Source organism: Entelurus aequoreus, unplaced genomic scaffold, assembly GCF_033978785.1.
Source record: "Entelurus aequoreus isolate RoL-2023_Sb unplaced genomic scaffold, RoL_Eaeq_v1.1 HiC_scaffold_170, whole genome shotgun sequence".
In the NCBI taxonomy this organism is placed as follows: domain Eukaryota; kingdom Metazoa; phylum Chordata; class Actinopteri; order Syngnathiformes; family Syngnathidae; genus Entelurus; species Entelurus aequoreus.
Genome location: NW_026908098.1, coordinates 7,997 through 35,692, shown reverse-complemented (window position 1 = coordinate 35,692; position 27,696 = coordinate 7,997). Strand labels below are relative to the sequence as shown.

The window sequence follows — 27,696 nt, the reverse complement described above, 5'->3', positions numbered from 1 at the left end:
CATAATAACATGTAATATTTACATATTTTGATCATGCTGTAAGTATATATGTAGTATCTAGTAACATTCATAATAACATGTAATATTTACATATTTTGATCATGCTGTAAGTATATATGTAGTATCTAGTAACATTCATAATAACATGTAATATTTACATATTTTGATCATGATGTAAGTATATATGTAGTATCTAGTAACATTCATAATAACATGTAATATTTACATATTTAGATCATGCTGTAAATATACAGTATATGTAATATCTAGTAACATTCACTATAACATGTAATATTTACATACCAGTATTTTGATCATGCTGTAAATATATATGTAATGTCGTAACATTCATAATAACATGTAATATTTACATATTTTAATCATGCTGTAAGTATATATGTAGAATCTAGTAACATTTATAATAACATGTAATATTTACATATTTTGATCATGCTGTAAGTATATAAGTAGTATCTAGTAACATTCATAATAACATGTAATATATACATATTTTGATTATGCTGTAAGTATATATGTAGTATCTAGTAACATTCATAATAACATGTAATATTTACATATTTTGATCATGCTGTAAGTATATATGTAGTATCTAGTAACATTCATGATAACATGTAATATTTACATATTTTGATCATGCTGTAAGTATATATGTAGTATCTAGTAACATTCATAATAACATGTAATATTTACATATTTTGATCATGCTGTAAGTATATATGTAGTATCTAGTAACATTCATAATAACATGTAATATTTACATATTTTGATTATGCTGTAAGTATATATGTAGTATCTAGTAACATTCATAATAACATGTAATATTTACATATTTTGATCATGCTGTAGGTATACATGTTGTATCTAGTAACATTCATGATAACATGTAATATTTACATATTTTGATCATGCTGTAAGTATATATGTAGTATCTAGTAACATTCATAATAACATGTAATATTTACATATTTTGATCATGCTGTAAGTATACATGTGGTATCTAGTAACATTCATAATAACATGTAATATTTACATATTTTGATCATTCTGTAAGTATATATGTAGTATCTAGTAACATTCATAATAACATGTACTATTTACATATTTTGATCATTTTAAGCATACGGCGGCATATTAATTTCACAAACGCATCACAACGTTCACTTTCCCTTCAACGACAACAAGACTACTAATCATGGCAGACTTGATGAGAGACAACAAAGACTACTTTGGGACAAATGATGATCCAGAAACTTCTATTTTTGAGCCTGAATATAAGGAGGATGATCTACAAGTTTTAGAAGCTGTGTGCTAAACAGATGCAGCTTTAGTCAAACACTAAGCATCATGTAGCAGTATTGCTAAGTGCTAAACAAGATATACAAACATAATTAAAAAATCACTTACTGTACAATGTCTGCTCTCACTGGGATAAAGACTGATGGGATGTTTATATCTTTCAACAATCCGGATGGTTCTTTTCCTCTTAGATCCGGAGGACACGACGTCCACAGTTTCCAAAAACAATTTGAAATGTGGACTCGTCAGACCACAGAACACTTTTCCACTTTGCATCAGTCCATCTTAGATGAGCTCGGGCACAGCGAAGCCGGCGGCGTTTCTGGGTGTTGTTGATAAATGGCTTTCGCTTTTGCATAGTAGAGTTTTACCTTGCACTTGTAGCAACAAAATGTAGTTACTGACAGTGGTCAGTAACTACATCAAAAATTTACATTAAAAATTCATCATAATCCTCACAAAGGGTTTTAAAAAAATAGTGTTTTTTCAGGTTTTTCGCACCATATTCGGGTCTTAGTTGGATGTCAAAGTTGACCAACTTGTGGGTTTATGTCCACAACCTTCTACTATCCAGGTGAGAGACATGATTTATAATCTAGAATTAACTTTCACCAACTCATAGGCGATGCAGCAGCTCGATATGTCAATATAGAAGCATAAGCTTGTTAGCGCTATAAAAGTAGTTCCTCTGCGTTAGCGCTTATAATAACAATATCACTAATACTTGTTAATATTCAGGTCACGACATGTAAATGGAGTATTGTTGGCGCTTTTTGGATGTTCACTTTATGGGTGAATAGTGCACTCCCGTTATCTGCATTGATAGCCACCTCCGACTTGCCATATTTTACGATTTATATTGCATTAAGGAGTGTTAATGATAGGCAAAATTCTCTTTAATGTGTGTAAATATTTGCGTGTCCCCACAACGTCTGAAGTGGACATTTCAGTCTTGACCCTGGCAACTACTCCTGTTGCCATGGGAAGACGGGATACCGTCCCCACCATCTGTTACCACGGCAACCGAGAGGCGCCGCATATAGAAGCCTGGTCGCCAGCAACAACGTCACGAGCGTGTCGGTGACGGTAACATATGGGAATGTTCCGTGCAGGAGCCCACTCAAGCACGCGCTGCTAAAATGATGTCATGTTTTTGGAGGCTCGGTGCTTTTTAAAACGAGCCTTATTATTATTATACTGATTGGCTTCTCTTGGAGCAAATAATGTTCGGTCGCAGCAACCTTGTTTTCTCATAGCTCTTAGAGATCAATATAAACATTATAAGTAGCCATCCCTAAATAACCCTGATGTTTTCCAAATAAGATTTTCATTTTATTACCCCTCCCCTCATATTGGTGTCGATATCAACGTGTAGTCATAATCACAACCCGGCCTAAAGACTTCTGCGGTACCACTGACATATACTTGTACTTCCCAGGAGCCAGGCGTGCCAAGTTGAACAAAGTTTTTAATGTACATCTATTTATCAACGTCTTTCTCCAGCGGAACGTGACTTTTCGGTCACGTCCGTATCCTCTATCACCCTCCTGCTCCCGGCCGCTTACTGTTAAAGACAACAGATGATTAGACGAACACGTACCACCTGCGGAATCTAATCACCTGCCGGCTGTGTCTCGCCGTCAGCACTGCCACTGCCCCCGTCTGATGGTGCGCTGTCCTCAGCACCATGGACAGAGGCGGTGACCTTTGCTCCTGCAGGCAACATCTCCCTCCACAACTTCATATCAGTTTGGAAGGAGAGCTGATCATCTAAAAGTGCTTTAATGACAGTTTTGATGGTGGATGAAGCCATTTTTTGCCACCAGGCAAGGGTAGAAATTAGGTTTGTACGGTATACCGGTGCTATTATAGTACCGCGGTACTAATGAATCCAAAATGGTACTATAATCTGTTTGAAAAGTACCGGTTCCCAAGTACCGGGTCATGTCATTGCTGGTTTTACGAGCAGAGGAGCATGTTCGGCAGCGCACGCACACAGAGTACTTACAAGCAGACACAGTGTGTAGACAGATAAGGGAGAACGGCCTAAAAAGTAAAGACAAAGGTGAAATTATAACACAGTCTGCAGTGTTTTAGCTACTTCTAAATCACTAATCCTGGCCTCCATGGCGACGAATAAAGTAAGTTTCTTACAAGTAGCACTATCACTGGAGGACGAGGAATAGCTAAACATGCTTCACTACACACGGTAGGAGGATACAATAGCTCACTGGCGTCACAATGTAAACAAAAGCCATGGGTGGATCTACACCTGACATCCACTGTAATGATACCAAGTACAGCAGCGTATCTAGTCGATACTACTATGATTACATCGATATTTTTTTGGCATCGCAAAATCTTCTTTTGTTTTAAAAAAAAGTATTTTATGTTTTATAAACTCAGTAAATATGTCCCTGGACACATGAGGACTTTGAATATGACGAATGTATGATCCTGTAACTACTTGGTATCGGATCGATACCTAAATGTGTGGTATCATCCAAAACTAATGTAAAGTATCAAGGAAGAGAAGAATAAGTGATTATTACATTTGAACAGAAGTGTAGATAGAACATGTTGAAAGGGAAAGTAAGCAGATATTAACAGTAAATGAACAAGTGGATTAATAATGATTTTTTACAGTTTGTCCCTCATAATGTGTACAAAATAATAGGTGTATAAATGACACAATATGTTACTGCATACGTCAGCAGACTAATTAGGAGCCTTTGTTTGTTTACTTACTACTGAAAGACAAGTTGTCTAGTATGTTCACTATTTTATTTAAGGACAAACTTGCAATAATAAACTTATGTTTCATGTACCCTAAGATTTTTTGTTCAAATAAAGCCAATAATGACATTTTTTGTGGTCCCCTTTATTTAGAAAAGTGTTGAACACATCGAAATACATTTTGGTACCGGTACCGGTACCAAAATATTGGCATGTAATCAAATTAAGAAAAGTCCTAAAATGTCCTTTCATTGACACACACTTATACATTACAGCAAAACACCCGTCCTTTACATCAAAACACAAAGACAATACATGCTCTTGTTCACATTTGTCATCATTTATAAAAAACAACCATGATTTTAACACACACACCTCACAGTTTACAACAAAATGCTCTCATGCATAAATATAATACACATGTCAATCATAGTGGCCGCCTTATTGGCCGTGTGAGCAGCTTTGATTGCTCCAGAGACACTTTTTAACTTCAACTGTGAACGAAGACTAAACTGTTAGACTTTTCAAGTTTGTTGTGAGGTCGTTCCATTCCTTTATGGCTTTATATGAAAAGGCTGATCATGCAAAATAGGTTTTACCTGAAGGCTGGTGTGATTTGTAGTTGTCGCAGCAGATGTAAACTGGACAAAGTGCTTAAGTGGCGCTGGTGCAGTGTTTTTTTAGGATTCGACGGGCCATTCGTGTTGATGCTAATCTTGGAATGTTAGCAAAATTCAACAAAAGACGCTAACAAATGGTACGTCGACACATTTGCATTTTTCTTTACGGCATTTTAGTTTGAAACCGTTTAAACACATAATGATGGGACTGTGTGTAGCTTGTTGTTACAGCTCTGTCCAGTAGGTGGCTTATTAACACCCTTCGCAGTAGTTTCGTTTTGTGGAATGTTTTGGTTCATGTCACATAAGGTGACACGACCCTTGAACATGTTGTGTTGTCTGTAACCGGTTCCTAACCGGTTCCTTCTTGTCGGCTGGTACTTCCGCAGCTACCTAGCTCTGTACGCCTACAAGCCGCAGAAGGCGGACGAGCTGGAACTGCGGAAAGGCGAGATGTACCGTGTGACGGAGAAGTGTCAGGATGGATGGTTCAAAGGCACCTCGCTGAGAACGGCCGGCTCCGGAGTCTTCCCAGGAAACTATGTCACCCCTGTGTCCAGGTCAGTGTGGCCCTTTACTTTCCAGCAATAGAAAATTCATCTAAATTATTTTTTAAATTGTATTTATTTATTTCATTTGTTTGTTATTTTAAATTTTTACATTTTTTAAAATGTTTTTAATTTCTAAGGTGGAAGATTGAACACCACTAGTAGAACTAACATAAGGTGGAACCTTGAGGAACACCACTAGTAGAACTAACCTAAGGTGGAACCTTGAGGAACACCACTAGTAGAACTAACCTAAGGTGGAACCTTGAGGAACACCACTAGTAGAACTAACCTAAGGTGGAACCTTGAGGAACACCACTAGTAGAACTAACCTAGGGTGGAACCTTGAGGAACACCACTAGTAGAACTAACCTAAGGTGGAACATTGAGGAACACCACTAGTAGGACTAACCTAAGGTGTAACCTTGAGGAACACCACTAGTAGAACTAACCTAAGGTGGAACCTTGAGGAACACCATTAGTAGAACTAACCTAAGGTGGAACATTGAGGAACACCACTAGTAGAACTAACCTAAGGTGGAACATTGAGGAACACCACTAGTAGAACTAACCTAAGGTGGAACATCGAGGAACACCACTAGTAGGACTAACCTAAGGTGGAACATTGAGGAACACCACTAGTAGGACTAACCTACGGTGGAACATTGAGGAACACCACTAGTAGAACTAACCTAAGGTGGAACATTGAGGAACACCACTAGTAGGACTAACCTAAGGTGGAACATTGAGGAACACCACTAGTAGGACTAACCTAAGGTGGAACATTGAGGAACACCACTAGTAGAACTAACCTAAGGTGGAACATTGAGGAACACCACTAGTAGAACTAACCTAAGGTGGAACATTGAGGAACACCACTAGTAGGACTAACCTAAGGTGGAACATTGAGGAACATCACTAGTAGAACTAACCTAAGGTGGAACATTGAGGATCACCACTAGTAGGACTAACCTAAGGTGGAACATTGAGGAACACCACTAGTAGAACTAACCTAAGGTGGAACATTGAGGATCACCACTAGTAGGACTAACCTAAGGTGGAACCTTGAGGAACACCACTAGTAGAACTAACCTAAGGTGGAACATTGAGGATCACCACTAGTAGAACTAACCTAAGGTGGAACATTGAGGATCACCACTAGTAGGACTAACCTAAGGTGGAACATTGAGGAACACCAATAGTAGAACTAACATAAGGTGGAACATTGAGGAACACCACTAGTAGGACTAACCTAAGGTGGAACATTGAGGAACACCACTAGTAGAACTAACCTAAGGTGGAACATTGAGGAACACCACTAGTAGGACTAACCTGAGGTGAAACATTGAGGAACACCACGAGTAGAACTAACATAAGGTGGAACATTGAGGAACACCACTAGTAGAACTAACCTAAGGTGGAACCTTGAGGAACACCACTAGTTGAACTAACATAAGGTGGAACATTGAGGATCACCACTAGTAGAACTAACATAAGGTGGAACATTGAGGATCACCACTAGTAGGACTAACCTGAGGTGAAACATTGAGGAACACCACTAGTAGAACTAACCTAAGGTGGAACCTTGAGGAACACCACTAGTAGAACTAACCTAAGGTGGAAACTTGAGGAACACCACTAGTAGAACTAACATAAGGTGGAACATTGAGGAACACCACTAGTAGAACTAACTTAAGGTGGAACCTTGAAGAACACCACTAGTAGAACTAACCTAAGGTGGAACATTGAGGAACACCACTAGTAGAACTAACCTAAGGTGGAACCTTGAGGAACACCACTAGTAGAACTAACCTAAGGTGGAACATTGAGGACCACCACTAGTAGAACTAACCTAAGGTGGAACCTTGAGGAACACCAGAAGTAGAACTAACCTAAGGTGGAACCTTGAGGAACACCACTAGTATATATGTGTTTAAATACTAAATACTGCTATCACGTGTATATATGTGTTTAAATACTAAATACTGCTATCACGTGTATATATTTGTTTAAATACTAAATACTGCTATCACGTGTATATATTTGTTTAAATACTAAATACTGCTATCACGTGTATATATTTGTTTAAATACTAAATACTGCAATCACGTGTATATATTTGTTTAAACACTAAATACTGCTATCACGTGTATATATGTGTTTAAATACTAAATACTGCTATCACGTGTATATATTTGTTTAAATACTAAATACTGCTATCACGTGTATACATTTGTTTAAATACTAAATACTGCTATTACGTGTATATATGTGTTTAAATACTAAATACTGCTATCACGTGTATATATGTGTTTAAATACTAAATACTGCTATCAAGTGTATATATGTGTTTAAATACTAAATACTGCTATCACGTATATATATTTGTTTAAATACTAAATACTGCTATTACATGTTTATATGTGTTTAAATACTAAATACTGCTATTATGTGTATATATGTGTTTAAATACTAAATACTGCTATCACGTGTATATATGTGTTTAAATACTAAATACTGCTATCACGTGTATATATTTGTTTAAATACTAAATACTGCAATCACGTGTATATATTTGTTTAAATACTAAATACTGCTATCACGTGTATATATATGTGTTTAAATACTAAATACTGCTATCACGTGTATATATGTGTTTAAATACTAAATACTGCTATCAAGTGTATATATGTGTTTAAATACTAAATACTGCTATCACGTATATATATTTGTTTAAATACTAAATACTGCTATTACATGTTTATATGTGTTTAAATACTAAATACTGCTATTATGTGTATATATGTGTTTAAATACTAAATACTGCTATCACGTGTATATATGTGTTTAAATACTAAATACTGCTATCACGTGTATATATTTGTTTAAATACTAAATACTGCAATCACGTGTATATATTTGTTTAAATACTAAATACTGCTATCACGTGTATATATTTGTTTAAATACTAAATACTGCTATCACGTGTATATATTTGTTTAAATACTAAATACTGCTATCACGTGTATATATGTGTTTAAATACTAAATACTGCTATCACGTGTATATATGTGTTTAAATACTAAATACTGCAATCACGTGTATATATTTGTTTAAATACTAAATACTGCTATCACGTGTATATATTTGTTTAAATACTAAATACTGCTATCACGTGTATATATTTGTTTACGTGTGTACGTGTGTACGTGTGTACGTGTGTACGTGTGTACGCGTGTACGCGTGTACGCGTGTACGCGTGTACGTGTGTACGTGTGTATGCGTGTACGCGTGTACGTGTGTATGTGTGTATGTGTGTATGCGTGTACGCGTGTACGTGTGTACGTGTGTATGTGTGTACGTGTGTACGTGTGTACGTGTGTACGCGTGTACGTGTGTATGTGTGTACGTGTGTATGTGTGTACGCGTGTACGTGTGTACGTGTGTACGTGTGTACGCGTGTACGTGTGTATGTGTGTACGCGTGTACGTGTGTACGCGTGTACGTGTGTACGTATGTACGTGTGTACGTGTGTACGTGTGTACGTGTGTACGTGTGTACGCGTGTACGTGTGTACGTGTGTATGTGTGTACGTGTGTACGCGTGTACGTGTGTACGTGTGTACGTGTGTACGTGTGTACGCGTGTACATGTGTACGTGTGTACGTGTGTACGTGTGTACGCGTGTATGTGTGTACGTATGTACGTGTGTACATGTGTATGTGTGTACGTGTGTACGTGTGTACGCGTGTACGTGTGTACGTGTGTATGTGTGTACGTGTGTACGCGTGTACGTGTGTACGTGTGTACGTGTGTACGCGTGTACATGTGTACGTGTGTACGTGTGTACGTGTGTACGCGTGTACATGTGTACGTGTGTACGCGTGTACGCGTGTACGTGTGTACGCGTGTACGCGTGTACGTGTGTAAGCGTGTACGCGTGTACGCGTGTACGTGTGTACGCGTGTACGTGTGTACGCGTGTACTCGTGTACGTGTGTACTCGTGTACGTGTGTACTCGTGTACGTGTGTACGTGTGTACTCGTGTATGTGTGTACTCGTGTACGTGTGTACTCGTGTACGTGTGTACGTGTGTACATGTGTACGTGTGTACTCGTGTACGTGTGTACTCGTGTGCGTGTGTACTCGTGTACGTGTGTACTCGTGTACGTGTGTACGCGTGTACTCGTGTACGTGTGTACGCGTGTACTCGTGTACGTGTGTACGCGTGTACTCGTGTACGTGTGTACGTGTGTACGTGCGTACTCCTGCGGTGTGGAAGTCGCTCACATCAAACGAGACAATTTGTTTTATCTGCACGGCTTCCTTCTGCAAACCTCCTACATGCTAACTAAGCAGCAAGGCTCACACACACACACACACACACACACACACACACACACACGCACACGCACACGCGCACTCACACACACACACACACACACACACGTGTAATGGAGTGGTTATATTCTGCCAGTGATTAACCAGAAGCACTTAGCACTGAAATATACTTTAGTGTGCATAATAAATATTTATCACACACTTTGCTCTCAACTGTTGCTTTTATATTTGGAATTCACGTTTGCTCTTCTTTGCCTGCTTGTTGAGTTCTCCTCCACCTGGGTTCTTTGGGTTCTTCAACTGGCGGCCCGAGGGCCAAATCCTGCCACACCACGGCGGCCCCTGAGTTCAGTTGAAAACTAGAGAGTCCAACTTTCCTGAAAAGACCAGGGGCCGTACTTATCAAGCTTCTTAGAGTGCCATTTTACACTTAAGTCCTGAGAATTTGCAACATTTAGTCCTACTCTCAAACTTAAGAATAAAAGCTTTTTATCAACGTTCTTAAGTCTAAGAATCACTCCTACTCTCCACGATATTTAAGAGACCTTCAGAGGTGTCTTAAGTGGTTAGGAGTTGCCAGCAGGGGATGGCACTGAGGCGAGAGAGACGTGCGCCAACATTCAGGGAACGGAACAATATTTTTGTTTTTTTTGATGACGAGCAGCTGATCAAACGGTATCGTTTAGAAAGAGCGGATATTATTTTTGTCACAGATTTAATACTTTTCGATTCCTTGTTGATTTCTGCATGTGTCTGCAGTGGGCTAGTATATATAAAGCCACCCACACCAGTTTCAAATGAGTTGCCTAATTAATGAATTGGAAAGAAAATGTTATGACAGTAGCGTATGTGTGTGGCCGTGAGGTGAGTGACGTCAGTGAGTGTGTGGGCGATAGAAGAGAGGGAGCGGTAGCGTGAGTGCCGGCGGGGACTAGTTTGTTTTGTATTATTTTGTAGTTTATTGTCAAAATATACACTCCCATTGTCCACTTAAATATTTCCAAGATATTTCTTTATTCTTAGACAACGGATTCCCTTCCGTGATTGGTCATTTCTATGGACACAGAAATGACGTCACCTAAAATTGCGTTTACGGCACATAGTAATGTCGTAATTCAGCTCTGAGTGTGACACTTAAGATTCAGTACTACACTTCGCTGAAAGTGTGAGTAAGACGCTTGATAACTAACTTTTAAGTGCAGCTTTCAGCGAAGAATTTATTTACTCTTAAGTCAACTCTTAGCAGACTTCTTAGGAGTAATTCTAAGAAGCTTGATAAGTACGGCCCCAGAGTGCTCTTGTTGTGTAGAACAACTTAGACCACTTCAACACATTAGCAGACTTTGGAACCTTGCTAGCAAACTTGGAACACTGGGGTTCCAACTTGGGATTGACATACCTGAGGTGTTCCTCAAGGTTCCCCTTTAAGTCCTCTCCTTTTTATAATGTGATTTATGTCAGTAAGTTTGTTTACTTCTCATGCAGTCAACTTCTTTAGTTCTACTAGTGGTGTTCTTCAAGGTTCCACCTTAGGTTAGTTCTACTAGTGGTGTTCTTCAAGGTTCCACCTTAGGTTGGTTCTACTAGTGGTGTTCTCCAAGGTTCCACCTTAGGTTAGTTCTACTAGTGGTGTTCTCCAAGGTTCCACCTTAGGTTAGTTCTACTAGTGGTGTTCTTCAAGGTTCCACCTTAGGTTAGTTCTACTAGTGGTGTTACTCAATGTTCCACCTTAGGTTAGTTCTACTAGTGGTGTTCTTCAAGGTTCCACCTTAGGTTAGTTCTACTAGTGGTGTTCCTCAATGTTCCACCTTAGGTTAGTTCTACTAGTGGTGTTCTTCAAGGTTCCACCTTAGGTTAGTTCTACTAGTGGTGTTCCTCAATGTTCCACCTTAGGTTAGTTCTACTAGTGGTATCCCTCAAGGTTCCACCTTAGGTTAGTTCTATTTCTGGTGTTGCTCAAGGTTCCACCTTAGGTTAGTTCTATTTCTGGTGTTGCTCAAGGTTCCACCTTAGGTTAGTCGTACTAGTGGTGTTCCTCAAGGTCCCACCTTAGGTTAGTTCTACTAGTGGTGTTCCTCAAGGTTCCACCTTAGGTTAGTTCTACTAGTGGTGTTCCTCAAGGTTCCACCTTAGGTTAGTTCTACTAGTGGTGTTCCTCAATGTTCCACCTTAGGTTAGTTCTACTAGTGGTGTTCCTCAATGTTCCACCTTAGGTTAGTTCTACTAGTGGTATCCCTCAAGGTTCCACCTTAGGTTAGTTCTATTTCTGGTGTTGCTCAAGGTTCCACCTTAGGTTAGTTCTATTTCTGGTGTTGCTCAAGGTTCCACCTTAGGTTAGTCGTACTAGTGGTGTTCCTCAAGGTCCCACCTTAGGTTAGTTCTACTAGTGGTATCCCTCAAGGTTCCACCTTAGGTTAATTCTACGTGTGGTGTTCCTCAAGGTTCCACCTTAGGTTAGTTCTATGTGTGGTGTTCCTCAATGTTCCACCTTAGGTTAATTTAACTACTGGTGTTCCTCAAGGTTCCACCTTAGGTTAGTTCTACTAGTGGTGTTCCTCAAGGTTCCACCCTAGGTTAGTTCTACTAGTGGTGTTCCTCAAGGTTCCACCTTAGGTTAGTTCTACTAGTGGTGTTCCTCAAGGTTCCACCTTAGGTCCTTGCTATGAAAACAGAAATAAATTCACTGAAGAAATCAGTCCCAGCAATGATTGAAATGAACAAAATACGATAAATATTGTACATATTACATATTGTTATGAAGGTGTCTGTTATTACATTATATATATACTTGCAGTGTGTATATTGTACATATTACATATTGTTATGAAGGTGTCTAATACTACATTATATATATATATATATATATATATATATATATATATATATATATATATATATATATATATATATATATATATATATATATATATATATATATATATATATATATATATATATATATATATATATACTTGCAGTTTGTATACTGTACATATTACATAGTGTTATGAAAGTGTCTATTACTACATTATATATATATATATACATATATATATATATATATATATATATATATATATATATATATATATATATATATATACAAACGTTTGTACTTTTATTTATTTTATTTATTTATATTGTTATGAAGGTGTCTGTTACTACATTATATATATACTTGCAGTGTGTATATTGTATATATTACATATTATTATGAAAGTGTCTATTGCTATATATATATACACTACTGTTCAAAAGTTTGGGGTCACCCAAACAATTTTGTGGAATAGCCTTCATTTCTAAGAACAAGAATAGACTGTCGAGTTTCAGATGAAAGTTCTCTTTTTCTGGCCATTTTGAGCGTTTAATTGACCCCACAAATGTGATGCTCCAGAAACTCAATCTGCTCAAAGGAAGGTCAGTTTTGTAGCTTCTGTAACGAGCTAAAGTGTTTTCAGATGTGTGAACATGATTGCACAAGGGTTTTCTAATCATCAATTAGCCTTCTGAGCCAATGAGCAAACACATTGTACCATTAGAACAGTGGTTCTCAAATGGGGGTACGCGTACCCTTGGGGGTACTTGAAGGTATGCCAAGGGGTACGTGAGATTTTTTTAAAATGTTCTAAAAATAGCAACAATTCAAAAATCCTTTATAAATATATTTATTGAATAATACTTCAACAAAATATGAATGTAAGTTCATAAACTGAACATCAAATCAAGTAGGCTATTCCATTCATTACCATAAACCCAGAGTTACCCCATGCCATGATGGTTTGACCCTCACTAAAATGTCTGTCAAAAAGAACTGTGACTACAAATGAGAAATATTTTGCACTGTTGTACAATTTAATAAATCAGAAACTGATGACATAGTGCTGTATTTTACTTCTTTATCTCTTTTTTTCAACCAAAAATGCTTTGCTCTGATTAGGGGGTACTTGAATTAAAAAAATGTTCGCAGGGGGTACATCACTGAAAAAAGGTTGAGAACCACTGCATTAGAACACTGGAGTGATAGTTGCTGGAAATGGGCCTCTATACACCTATGTAGATATTGCACCAAAAAGCAGACATTTGCAGCTAGAATAGTCATTTAGCACATTAGCAATGTATAGAGTGTATTTCTTTAAAGTTAAGACTAGTTTAAAGTTATCTTCATTGAAAAATAAGGACATTTTAATGTGACCCCAAACTTTTGAACGGTAGTGTATATATATATATACATATATATATATATATATATATATATATATATATATATATATATATATATATATATATATATATATATATATATATATATATATATATATATATATATATATATACTCGCAGTGTGTATATTGTACATATTACATAGTGTTATGAAAGTGTCTATTACTACATTATATATATATATATATATATATATATATATATATATATATATATATATATATATGTATGTATATATATGTATATACTTGCAGTGTGTATATTGTACATATTATATAGTGTTATGAAAGTGTCTATTACTACATTATATATATATATATACATATATATATATACTGTATATATATATATATATATATATACTCACAGTGTGTATATTGTACATATTACATAGTGTTATGAAAGTGTCTATTACTACATTATATACATATATATATATATATATATATATATATATATATATATATATATATATATATATATATGTATATGTATATACTTGCAGTGTGTACATTGTACATATTATATAGTGTTATGAAAGTGTCTATTACTACATTATATATATATATATATATATATATATATATATATATATATACTGTATATATATATATATATACTCGCAGTGTGTATATTGTACACATTACATAGTGTTATGAAAGTGTCTATTACTACATTATATATATATATATATATATATATATATATATATATATATATATATATATATATATATATATATATATATATATATATATATATATATATATATATATATATATATATATGTGTATATATATATATGTATATACTTGCAGTGTGTATATTGTACATATTATATAGTGTCATGAAAGTGTCTATTACTACATTATATTTATATATATATATATATATATATATATATATATATATATATATATATATATATATATATATATATATATATATATATATATATATATATATATATATATATATATATATACTGTATATATATATATATACTCGCAGTGTGTATATTGTACATATTACATAGTGTTATGAAAGTGTCTATTACTACATTATATATATATATATATATATATATATATATATATATATATATATATATATATATATATATATATATATATATATATATATTTATATATATATATATATATATATATATATATATATATATGTATATACTTGCAGTGTGTATATTGTACATATTATATAGTGTTATGAAAGTGTCTATTACTACATTATATATATATATATATATATATATATATATATATATATATATATATATATATATATATATATATATATATATATATATATATATATATATATATATATATATATATATATATATATACAGGTATATATATATATGTATATACTTGCAGTGTGTATATTTTACATCTTAAATATTGTTATGAAAGTGTCTATTACTACATTGCAGTGTGTATATTGTACATATTACATATTGTTATGAAAGTGTATATTACTACATTGCAGTGTGTATATTGTACATCTTTCATATTGTTATGAAAGTGTCTATTACTACATTGCAGTGTGTATATTGTACATCTTACATATTGTTATGAAAGTGTCTATTACTACATTGCAGTGTGTATATTGTACATCTTACATATTGTTATGAAAGTGTCTATTACTACATTGCAGTGTGTATATTGTACATCTTACATAGTGTTATGAAAGTGTCTATTACTACATTACAGTGTGTATATTGTACATCTTACATATTGTTATGAAAGTGTCTATTACTACATTCCAGTGTTTATATTGTACATATTACATATTGTTATGAAAGTGTCTATTACTACATTAGTGCAGTGTGTATATTGTACATATTACATATTGTTATGAAAGTGTCTATTACTACATTACAGTGTGTATATTGTACATATTACATATTGTTATGAAAGTGTCTATTACTACATTAGTGCAGTGTGTATATTGTACATATTACATATTGTTATGAAAGTGTCTATTACTACATTACAGTGTGTATATTGTACATATTACATATTGTTATGAAAGTGTCTATTAGTACATTACAGTGTGTATATTGTACATATTACATATTGTTATGAAAGTGTCTATTACTACATTGCAGTGTGTATATTGTACATATTACATATTGTTATGAAAGTGTCTATTACTACATTGCAGTGTGTATATTGTACATCTTACATATTGTTATGAAAGTGTCTATTACTACATTGCAGTGTGTATATTGTACATATTACATATTGTTATGAAAGTGTCTATTACTACATTAGTGCAGTGTGTATATTGTACATCTTACATATTGTTATGAAAGTGTCTATTACTACATTGCAGTGTGTATATTGTACATCTTACATATTGTTATGAAAGTGTCTATTACTACATTACAGTGTGTATATTGTACATCTTACATATTGTTATGAAAGTGTCTATTACTACATTGCAGTGTGTATATTGTACATATTACATATTGTTATGAAAGTGTCTATTACTACATTACAGTGTGTATATTGTACATCTTACATATTGTTATGAAAGTGTCTATTACTACATTGCAGTGTGTATATTGTACATCTTACATATTGTTATGAAAGTGTCTATTACTACATTGCAGTGTGTATATTGTACATCCTACATATTGTTATGAAAGTGTCTATTACTACATTGCAGTGTGTATATTGTACATATTACATATTGTTATGAAAGTGTCTATTACTACATTGCAGTGTGTATATTGTACATATTACATATTGTTATGAAAGTGTCCATTACTACATTACAGTGTGTATATTGTACATCTTACATATTGTTATGAAAGTGTCTATTACTACATTACAGTGTGTATATTGTACATCTTACATAGTGTTATGAAAGTGTCTATTACTACATTGCAGTGTGTATATTGTGCATATTACATATTGTTATGAAAGTGTCTATTACTACATTGCAGTGTGTATATTGTACATATTACATATTGTTATGAAAGTGTCTATTACTACATTGCAGTGTGTATATTGTACATATTACATATTGTTATGAAAGTGTCCATTACTACATTACAGTGTGTATATTGTACATCTTACATATTGTTATGAAAGTGTCTATTACTACATTACAGTGTGTATATTGTACATCTTACATATTGTTATGAAAGTGTCTATTACTACATTGCAGTGTGTATATTGTACATATTACATATTGTTATGAAAGTGTCCATTACTACATTACAGTGTGTATATTGTACATCTTACATATTGTTATGAAAGTGTCTATTACTACATTACAGTGTATATATTGTACATCTTACATATTGTTATGAAAGTGTCTATTACTACATTACAGTGTATATATTGTACATCTTACATATTGTTATGAAAGTGTCTATTACTACATTGCAGTGTATATATTGTACATCTTACATATTGTTATGAAAGTGTCTATTACTACATTACAGTGTATATATTGTACATCTTACATATTGTTATGAAAGTGTCTATTACTACATTACAGTGTATATATTGTACATCTTACATATTGTTATGAAAGTGTCTATTACTACATTACAGTGTGTATATTGTACATCTTACATATTGTTATGAAAGTGTCTATTACTACATTACAGTGTGTATATTGTACATCTTACATAGTGTTATGAAAGTGTCTATTACTACATTGCAGTGTGTATATTGTGCATATTACATATTGTTATGAAAGTGTCTATTACTACATTGCAGTGTGTATATTGTACATATTACATATTGTTATGAAAGTGTCTATTACTACATTGCAGTGTGTATATTGTACATATTACATATTGTTATGAAAGTGTCCATTACTACATTACAGTGTGTATATTGTACATCTTACATATTGTTATGAAAGTGTCTATTACTACATTACAGTGTGTATATTGTACATCTTACATATTGTTATGAAAGTGTCTATTACTACATTGCAGTGTGTATATTGTACATATTACATATTGTTATGAAAGTGTCCATTACTACATTACAGTGTGTATATTGTACATCTTACATATTGTTATGAAAGTGTCTATTACTACATTACAGTGTATATATTGTACATCTTACATATTGTTATGAAAGTGTCTATTACTACATTACAGTGTATATATTGTACATCTTACATATTGTTATGAAAGTGTCTATTACTACATTGCAGTGTATATATTGTACATCTTACATATTGTTATGAAAGTGTCTATTACTACATTACAGTGTATATATTGTACATCTTACATATTGTTATGAAAGTGTCTATTACTACATTACAGTGTATATATTGTACATCTTACATATTGTTATGAAAGTGTCTATTACTACATTACAGTGTGTATATTGTACATCTTACATATTGTTATGAAAGTGTCTATTACTACATTACAGTGTGTATATTGTACATCTTACATAGTGTTATGAAAGTGTCTATTACTACATTGCAGTGTGTATATTGTGCATATTACATATTGTTATGAAAGTGTCTATTACTACATTGCAGTGTGTATATTGTACATATTACATATTGTTATGAAAGTGTCTATTACTACATTGCAGTGTGTATATTGTACATATTACATATTGTTATGAAAGTGTCCATTACTACATTACAGTGTGTATATTGTACATCTTACATATTGTTATGAAAGTGTCTATTACTACATTACAGTGTGTATATTGTACATCTTACATATTGTTATGAAAGTGTCTATTACTACATTGCAGTGTGTATATTGTACATATTACATATTGTTATGAAAGTGTCCATTACTACATTACAGTGTGTATATTGTACATCTTACATATTGTTATGAAAGTGTCTATTACTACATTACAGTGTATATATTGTACATCTTACATATTGTTATGAAAGTGTCTATTACTACATTACAGTGTATATATTGTACATCTTACATATTGTTATGAAAGTGTCTATTACTACATTGCAGTGTATATATTGTACATCTTACATATTGTTATGAAAGTGTCTATTACTACATTACAGTGTATATATTGTACATCTTACATATTGTTATGAAAGTGTCTATTACTACATTACAGTGTGTATATTGTACATCTTACATATTGTTATGAAAGTGTCTATTACTACATTACAGTGTGTATATTGTACATCTTACATAGTGTTATGAAAGTGTCTATTACTACATTGCAGTGTGTATATTGTGCATATTACATATTGTTATGAAAGTGTCTATTACTACATTGCAGTGTGTATATTGTACATATTACATATTGTTATGAAAGTGTCTATTACTACATTGCAGTGTGTATATTGTACATATTACATATTGTTATGAAAGTGTCCATTACTACATTACAGTGTGTATATTGTACATCTTACATATTGTTATGAAAGTGTCTATTACTACATTACAGTGTGTATATTGTACATCTTACATATTGTTATGAAAGTGTCTATTACTACATTGCAGTGTGTATATTGTACATATTACATATTGTTATGAAAGTGTCCATTACTACATTACAGTGTGTATATTGTACATCTTACATATTGTTATGAAAGTGTCTATTACTACATTACAGTGTATATATTGTACATCTTACATATTGTTATGAAAGTGTCTATTACTACATTACAGTGTATATATTGTACATCTTACATATTGTTATGAAAGTGTCTATTACTACATTGCAGTGTATATATTGTACATCTTACATATTGTTATGAAAGTGTCTATTACTACATTACAGTGTATATATTGTACATCTTACATATTGTTATGAAAGTGTCTATTACTACATTACAGTGTATATATTGTACATCTTACATATTGTTATGAAAGTGTCTATTACTACATTACAGTGTGTATATTGTACATATTTTGTGTTTCAGGGCGACATTTGGAGTCTCTGCTCCTCGTGGATCGTGTGTGTCCGGCCCAGGAAATGGTGGAAGTAGTCAGGTGGGGGGTAAAACCTCAGACCCCTCCTCTCCGGCGTCCCCGGGCCCCTCTTCGTCGCGACCTTCCACCCCGCTGGCCAACTCGGTTAGCCCCGCCTCCTCGCCGCAGACGGCGGCGGCGCAGCTGAAGAACTGCTTGCGCTCGGCTCAGCATCCGCTCTCCCAGACACGCACCTCCATGCAGCTGAGTAAGCACTTCTCCCATCTCTTTATATCCTGCAAGGTCATGCAAGGTCGCCGGCGTTGTGTTAGTCACATGACCTGATACAATGTCCCCCTACTGGCCACTTTGCAATGCTGACAGATAAATATTCTTACATGTATTAATCATTCTTCAACTTGAGTGTTTTGAGATAAAGTCTGTCTATGTTTTTCTTTTTTGTATGCATTCTAGCTTGTAAAATATGGCAAGTAAGAGGTGGCTAACAATGCAGACAATACGAGTACACTATTCCGCCCATAGAGTACTCTAAAAAACATCCAAAAAGTGCCAACAATACTCCATTGACATGCCGTGACCCGAATATTAACAAGTATTAGTGATATTGTTATTACAAGTGCTGACGCAGACGGACTATTTTAGCCAGGCTGCTATATTGACATGTTGAGCTGCTGCATCGCCTCTGAAGTGGTGAAAGTTCATTCTAGATGATAAATCATGTCTCTCACCTGGATAGTAGAAGGTTGTGGACATAAACCCACAAGTTAGTCAACTTGGGTTGTTGTAGTTCAAATTAATTGATTAGTATTTATTTATTTTTTTAGTTTTAACAAACTAAACTGTGTATATCTGAAAATATGGCATTACTACATCAAAATATGACATTAGTACATGAATATATGATGTTAGTACTTGAAAATATGACATTACTACTTGAGAATATGACATTACTACTTGAAAATATGACATTACTACATCAAAATATGACATTACTACATGAAAATATGACATTAGTACATGAACATATGATGTTAGTACTTGAAAATATGACATTAGTACATGAACATATGATGTTAGTACTTGAAAATATGACATTACTACTTGAAAATATGACATTACTACATGGAAATATGACATTACTACATGAAAATATGACATTACTACATCAAAATATGACATTAGTACATGAACATATGATGTTAGTACTTGAAAATATGACATTACTACTTGAAAATATGACATTACTACATGGAAATATGACAATACTACATGAAAATATGACATTACTACATGAAAATATGACATTACTACATCAAAATATGACATTACTACATCAAAATATGACATTACTACATGAACATATGATGTTAGTACTTGAAAATATGACATTAGTACATGAACATATGATGTTAGTACTTGAAAATATGACATTACTACTTGAAAATATGACATTAGTACATGAACATATGACATTACTACATCAAAATGACAATACTACATCAAAATATGACATTACTACTTGAAAATATGACATTACTACATGAAAATATGACATTACTACTTGAAAATATGACATTAGTACATGAACATATGATGTTAGTACTTGAAAATATGACATTACTACATGAAAATATGACATTAGTACTTGAAAATATGACATTAGTACATGAAAATATGACATTAGTACTTGAAAATATGACATTAGTACATGACCATATGACGTTAGTACTTGAAAATATGACATTACTACTTGAAAATATGACATTAGTACATGAACATATGATGTTAGTACTTGAAAATATGACATTACTACATGAAAATATGACATTACTACATGAAAATATGACATTAGTACATGAAAATATGACATTACTACATGAAAATATGACATTACTACTTGAAAATATGACATTAGTACATGAACATATGATGTTAGTACTTGAAAATATGACATTACTACATCAAAATATGACATTAGTACATGAAAATATGACATTACTACTTGAGAATATGACATTACTACTTGAGAATATGACATTAGTACATCAAAATATGATATTAGTACATGAAAATATGACATTAGTACTTGAAAATATGACAGTAGTACTTGAAAATATGACATTAGTACATCAAAATATGATATTAGTACATGAAAATATGACATTAGTACTTGAAAATATGACAGTAGTACTTGAAAATATGACATTATTGCTTGAAAATATGACATTACTACTTGAGAATATGACATTACTTCTTGAAAATATGACATTACTACATCAAAATATGATATTAGTACATGAAAATATGACAGTAGTACTTGAAAATATGACATTACTACATCAAAATATGACATTAGTACATGAATATATGACATTACTACATGAACATATGACATTAGTACTTGAAAATATGACATTAGTACTTGAAAATATGACATTACTACATCAAAATATGACATTACTACATCAAAATATGACATTACTACATGGAAATATGACATTAGTACTTGAAAATATGACAATACTACATGAAAATATGACATTACTACATGAAAATATGGCATTACTACATGAAAATATTACATTAGTACATGAAAATATGACAATACTACATGAAAATATGACATTACTACTTGAAAATATGACATTACTACATGAAAATATGACAATTCTACATGAAAATATGACAATACTACATGAAAATATGACATTACTACATGAAAATATGACATTACTACTTGAAAATATGACATTACTACTTGAAAATATGACAATACTACATGAAAATATGACATTACTACATGAAAATATGACAATACTACATGAAAATAGGAAATTAGTACATGAAAATATGATATTACCACTTGAAAATATGACATTACTACTTGAAAATATGACATTACTACATGAAAATATGACATTACTACATGAATGTATGACATTACTACTTGAAAATATGACATTACTACATGAAAATATGACATTACTACTTGAAAATATGACATTACTACATGAAATACATGAAAATATTACATTTGTACATGAAAATATGACATTACTACATGAAAATATGACAATACTACTTGAAAATATGACAATACTACATGAAAATATGACATTACTACTTGAAAATATGACATTACTACATGAAAATATGACAATTCTACATGAAAATATGACAATACTACATCAAATATAAATATATATTGGTTAGCAACATGAATATTTGCAGTGGAGGGGGGTGTGGAGCAGGTGTAGGAGTGTTGTGTTCACACACACACACACACACACACACACACACACACACACACACACACAGACACACACACACACAAACAAAGTGTAATGACATCATTGTGTGTGAGCGTAATGACAGAGCATCTTGTCTCGCTGGTTCCCACGCTCTCAGGCACACAAACATCTGGACGCCATTACGCAATAAAAGTTGTGTCACATGACCAGCGAGCCGGGCTGGAGTGCAGAGTTATGTGTTCTGCCCGGGGGCCCGGCCCCAGGGTTTTTGTGGCCCTAAACCGCCTTTAATGTTGCTGTATAACACGCCTGCAGTCAGTATTATAACACAGTGGTCCCTCGCCACATCACGCTTCTAAATGTGTGTCAAGTCATATTCTAAATCCTAAAATATGGCAAGTAAGAGGTGGCTACAATGGGAGTACCACTATTGTACCCATAAAGTACTCTAAAAACATCCAAAAAGCGCCAAAAATACTCAATTTACATGTCGTGACCTGAATATTAATAAGTATTAGTGATTTTGTTATTATAAGTGCTAACACAGACGGACTATTTTAGCCAAGATAACTAGCTTATGCTGCTATATTGACATATTGAGCTGCTGCATCGCCTCTGAGTTGGTGAAAGTTAATTCTAGATTATAAATCATGTCTCTCACCTGGATAGTAGAAGGTTGTGGACATAAACACAAAAGTTGGTCAACTTTGACATCCATTTTAGACCCGGAAATGGCGAGAAAGACATGAAAAGATGTTCTTTTTTTTAACCCTTTGTGAGGATTATGATGAATTGTTGATGTAAAGGGGAATATATAAACATCCCATCAGTCTTTATCCCAGTGAGAGCAGACATTGTACAGTAAGTGATTGTTTTATTATGTTTGTATATCTTGTTTAGCACTTAGCAATACTGCTACATGATGCTTAGTGTTTGACTAAAGCTGCATCTGTTTAGCACACAGCTTCTAAAACTTGTGGATCATCCTCCTTATATTCAGGCTCAAAAATAGAAGTTTCTGGATCATCATTTTTCCCAAAGTAGTCTTTGTTGTCTCGCATCAAGTCTGCCATGATTAGTAGTCTTGTTGTTGAAGTGAAAGTGAATGTTGTGATGCGTCTGTGAAATTAATACGCCGCCGTATGCTTGAAATGATCAAAATACATAAATATCACATGTTGTTATGAATGTTACTAGATACTACATATATACTTACAGTGTGTTTTTAAAACCTTGATTGAGATTTTTTGGATGTTTTTAGAGCACTTTATTGGCAGAATAGATTGCGAAGTAAAAAAAGAAATATTAATACGTATTAATAGTACAATGTTTTCTGGACCATACGTCAATTTTTAGTAGGAAATCAGCAATTTTTTTGTAGATCAGCAACTGTGTGCCCTCCCTTGTGGTTGACTAGCGACTGTGTGGCCCCCTAGTGGTTCATCAGCGACTGTGTGACCCCCCCTTGTGGTTGACCAGCGACTGTGTGCTCCCCTAGTGGTTGATCAGCGACTGTGTGCCCCCCCTTGTGGTTTACCAGCGACTGTGTGCCCCCCTAGTGGTAGATCAGCGACTGTGTGGCCCCCTAGTGGTTGACCAGCGACTGTGTGCCCCCCTAGTGGTAGATCAGTGACTGTGTTCCCCCCTAGTGGTTGACCAGCGACTATGTGCTCCACCTAATGGTTGACCAGCAACTGTGTGACCCCCTAGTGGTAGATCAGTGACTGTGTTCCCCCCTAGTGGTTGATCAGCGACTGTGTTCCCCCACTTAGTGGTTGATCAGCGACTGTTCTTCCCCCCTAGTGGTTGACCAGAGACTCTTTCCCCCCTAGTGGTTGACCAGCGACTGTGTGCCCCCCTAGTGGTTGACCAGCGACTGTGTGCCCTCCCTAGTGGTTGACCAGTGACTGTGTTCCCCCTAGTGGTTGATCAGTGACTATGTGCCCCACCTAGTGGTTGACCAGCGACTGTTTTCCCCCCTAGTGGTAGATCAATGACTGTGTTCCCCCCTAGTGGTAGATCAGTGACTGTGTTCCCCCTAGTGGTTGATCAGCGACTGTGTTTCCCCCACTTAGTGGTTCACCAGAGACTCTTTCTCCCCTGGTGGTTGACCAGCGACTGTGTGCCCTCCTTGTGGTTGACCAGCGACTGTTTTTCCCCCCCTAGTGGTTGACCAGAGACTCTTTCCCCCCTAGTGGTGGATCAGCGACTGTGAGCCCCCCTAGTGGTTGACCAGCGACTGTGTGCCCTCCTTGTGGTTGACCAGCGACTGTGTTTTCCCCCTAGTGTTTGACCAGGGACTGTGTTCCCCCCTAGGGCAAGGCAAGGCAAGGCAACTTTATTTGTATAGCGCTTTTCATACACAAGGCAGACTCAAAGTGCTTCACAGACAACAAAGTGAAATGAAAGAAAATAAAAGCAAAATTAAAATGCAAACAATAAAAATAAAAATAGTGGTTGACCAGTGACTGTGTTTCCACCCCCCAGTGGTTGACCAGCGACTGTATTCTACCCCTAAAGGTTGACAAGAGACTGTGTTCCCCGTGGTTGACCAGCAACTGTGTTCCCACCTAGTGGTTGAACAGTGACTGTGTTCACCCCCTTAAGTGGTAGATCAGAGACTTTGTGCCCCCCCTAGTGGTTGACCAGAGACTGTGTTCCCCCTAGTGGTTGACCAGAGACTGTGTCCCCCCCCCTAGTGGTTGACCAGCGACTGTGTGCTCCCCTAGTGGTTGACCAGCGACTGTGTTTCCCCCCTAGTGGTTGACCAGAGACTGCGCCCCCCCCCTAGTGGTTGACCAGCGACTGTGTACCCCCCTTAGTGGTTGACCAGCGACTGTTTTTCCCCCCTAGTGGTTGACTAGCGACTGTGTGCCCCCCTAGTGGTTGACCAGCGACTGTGTTTTTCCCCCCTTGTGGTTGACCAGAGACTGTGTTCTTTCCCTCGTGGTTGACCAGCGACTGTGTTCCCCCTAGTGGTTGACTAGCGACTGTGTTTCCCCCCCTTGTGGTTGACCAGAGACTGTGTTCCCCCTCGTGGTTGACCAGCGACTGTGGTCCCCCCTAGTGGTTGAACAGTAACTGTGTGCCCCTCCTAGTGGTTGACCAGCGACTGTGTGCCCCCTAGTGGTTGACCAGCGACTGTGTACCCCCCTTAGTGGTTGACCAGCGACTGTTTTTCCCCCCTAGTGGTTGACTAGCGACTGTGTGCCCCCCTAGTGGTTGACCAGCGACTGTGTTTTCCCCCCCTTGTGGTTGACCAGAGACTGTGTTCTTCCCCTCGTGGTTGACCAGCGACTGTGTTCCCCCTAGTGGTTGACCAGCGACTGTGTTTCCCCCCCTTGTGGTTGACCAGAGACTGTGTTCCCCCTCGTGGTTGACCAGCGACTGTGGTCCCCCCTAGTGGTTGAACAGTGACTGTGTGCCCCTCCTAGTGGTTGACCAGCGACTGTGTGCCCCCTAGTGGTTGACCGGCGACTGTGTGCCCCCCCTAGTGGTTGACCAGCGACTGTGTTCCCCCCCTTGTGGTTGACCAGAGACTGTGTTTCCCCTAGTGGTTGACCAGCGACTGTGTGCCCCCTTAGTTGTTGATCGGGGACTGTGTGCCCTCCCTAGTGGTTGACCAGCGACTGTGTGCCCTCCCTGGTGGTTGACCAGCGACTGTGTGCTCCCCCACTGAGAGGTCCCCACATTTACACACATCTTTGTGTCTATTTCAGTCCACAGCCCCCCTGCTGGGAGCCCAGAGCGACCCCAAGTTTCCATATCCTCCCTGCGCTCTCAGAGCTCCTCCCCCTCACGCTGCTCCGGCCAATCAGGTCGCCCCCTCTCCATGACGTCCCCAGGGCCCAGTTTGGGCCCCTCGCCGCTGTCTTCCCCCGCCTCTCGGCCCCACCTGCCCCTCTCGTCTCCTCTGTCCTGCCTCACGCCTCCCAACGTGTCTGCGGCGCTCCTCAACGGGGAGACGGGCAGTCCCCTTCACCCGCCCTCGCCGGGACCCTCCCACACGCCCTCGCCGCCCGCCCTCGCACCCAAGCCTGAAAAGGTGAGTCAATTAGATGCTCGTGCATGGACAAAAGTTTTGGGACACCTTCCTAATATTATATGAAATATCATCCTATAATATTATGTTACACAATGATAGTATATTATATCATAAAATAATATTATGTTATATTACAAGATAATATATATATTATATATGCTTTATTTATTTATTTATTTATTTATTTATTTATTTTGGACATCAGAGTGGTGTTTACCTGCACTACACCTGCCTTCTCTGCATCCTGGGGTTCACCACCGACAGAACCTAACAGTAAATACACAACTTGAGGAAGTGACAAAACAAAGGAGATTGTCAAAGGACATTTTAGAACGTTTAGGGTTAGATCTGTTTTAGGGTTTGGACACTCTAGACGTGTTTAGAGATAGATCGGTTTTAGGGTTAGTACATTCTAGTACATTTTTAGAGTTAGATCGGTTTCAGGGATAGAACATTATAGGACGTTTTAGGGTTAGGACACTAGAACGTTTTTAGAGTTAGATCGGTTTTAGGGTTAGATCGGTTTTATGGTTAGATTGTCTACAACATTTTAGGGTTAGAACGGTTTTAGGGTTAGAACATTCTAGTACGTTTTAGGGTTAGATCGGTTTTAGGGTTACAACGTTTTAGGGTTAGATCGGTTTTAGGGTTAAAACATTCTTGAACGTTTTAGGGTTAGATCGGTTTTAGGG

General features: G+C 35.7%; 1 protein-coding gene across 1 annotated transcript in view; it reads left to right on the top strand.

Annotated features, from left to right (window-relative positions):
- LOC133645484 (E3 ubiquitin-protein ligase SH3RF3-like) overlaps positions 1 to 27,004 on the top strand; it is a gene marked incomplete at its 3' end in the record, with an annotated part of 50,502 nt that extends 23,498 nt beyond the window's left edge. Inside the window, exons 4-6 of the mRNA XM_062040324.1 lie at positions 5,063 to 5,233; positions 19,699 to 19,955; positions 26,679 to 27,004. Coding sequence (XP_061896308.1) covers positions 5,063 to 5,233; positions 19,699 to 19,955; positions 26,679 to 27,004 — 754 coding nt within the window. The remainder of the gene's footprint in view (positions 1 to 5,062; positions 5,234 to 19,698; positions 19,956 to 26,678) is intronic.
- Positions 27,005 to 27,696: the final 692 nt, after the last annotated feature.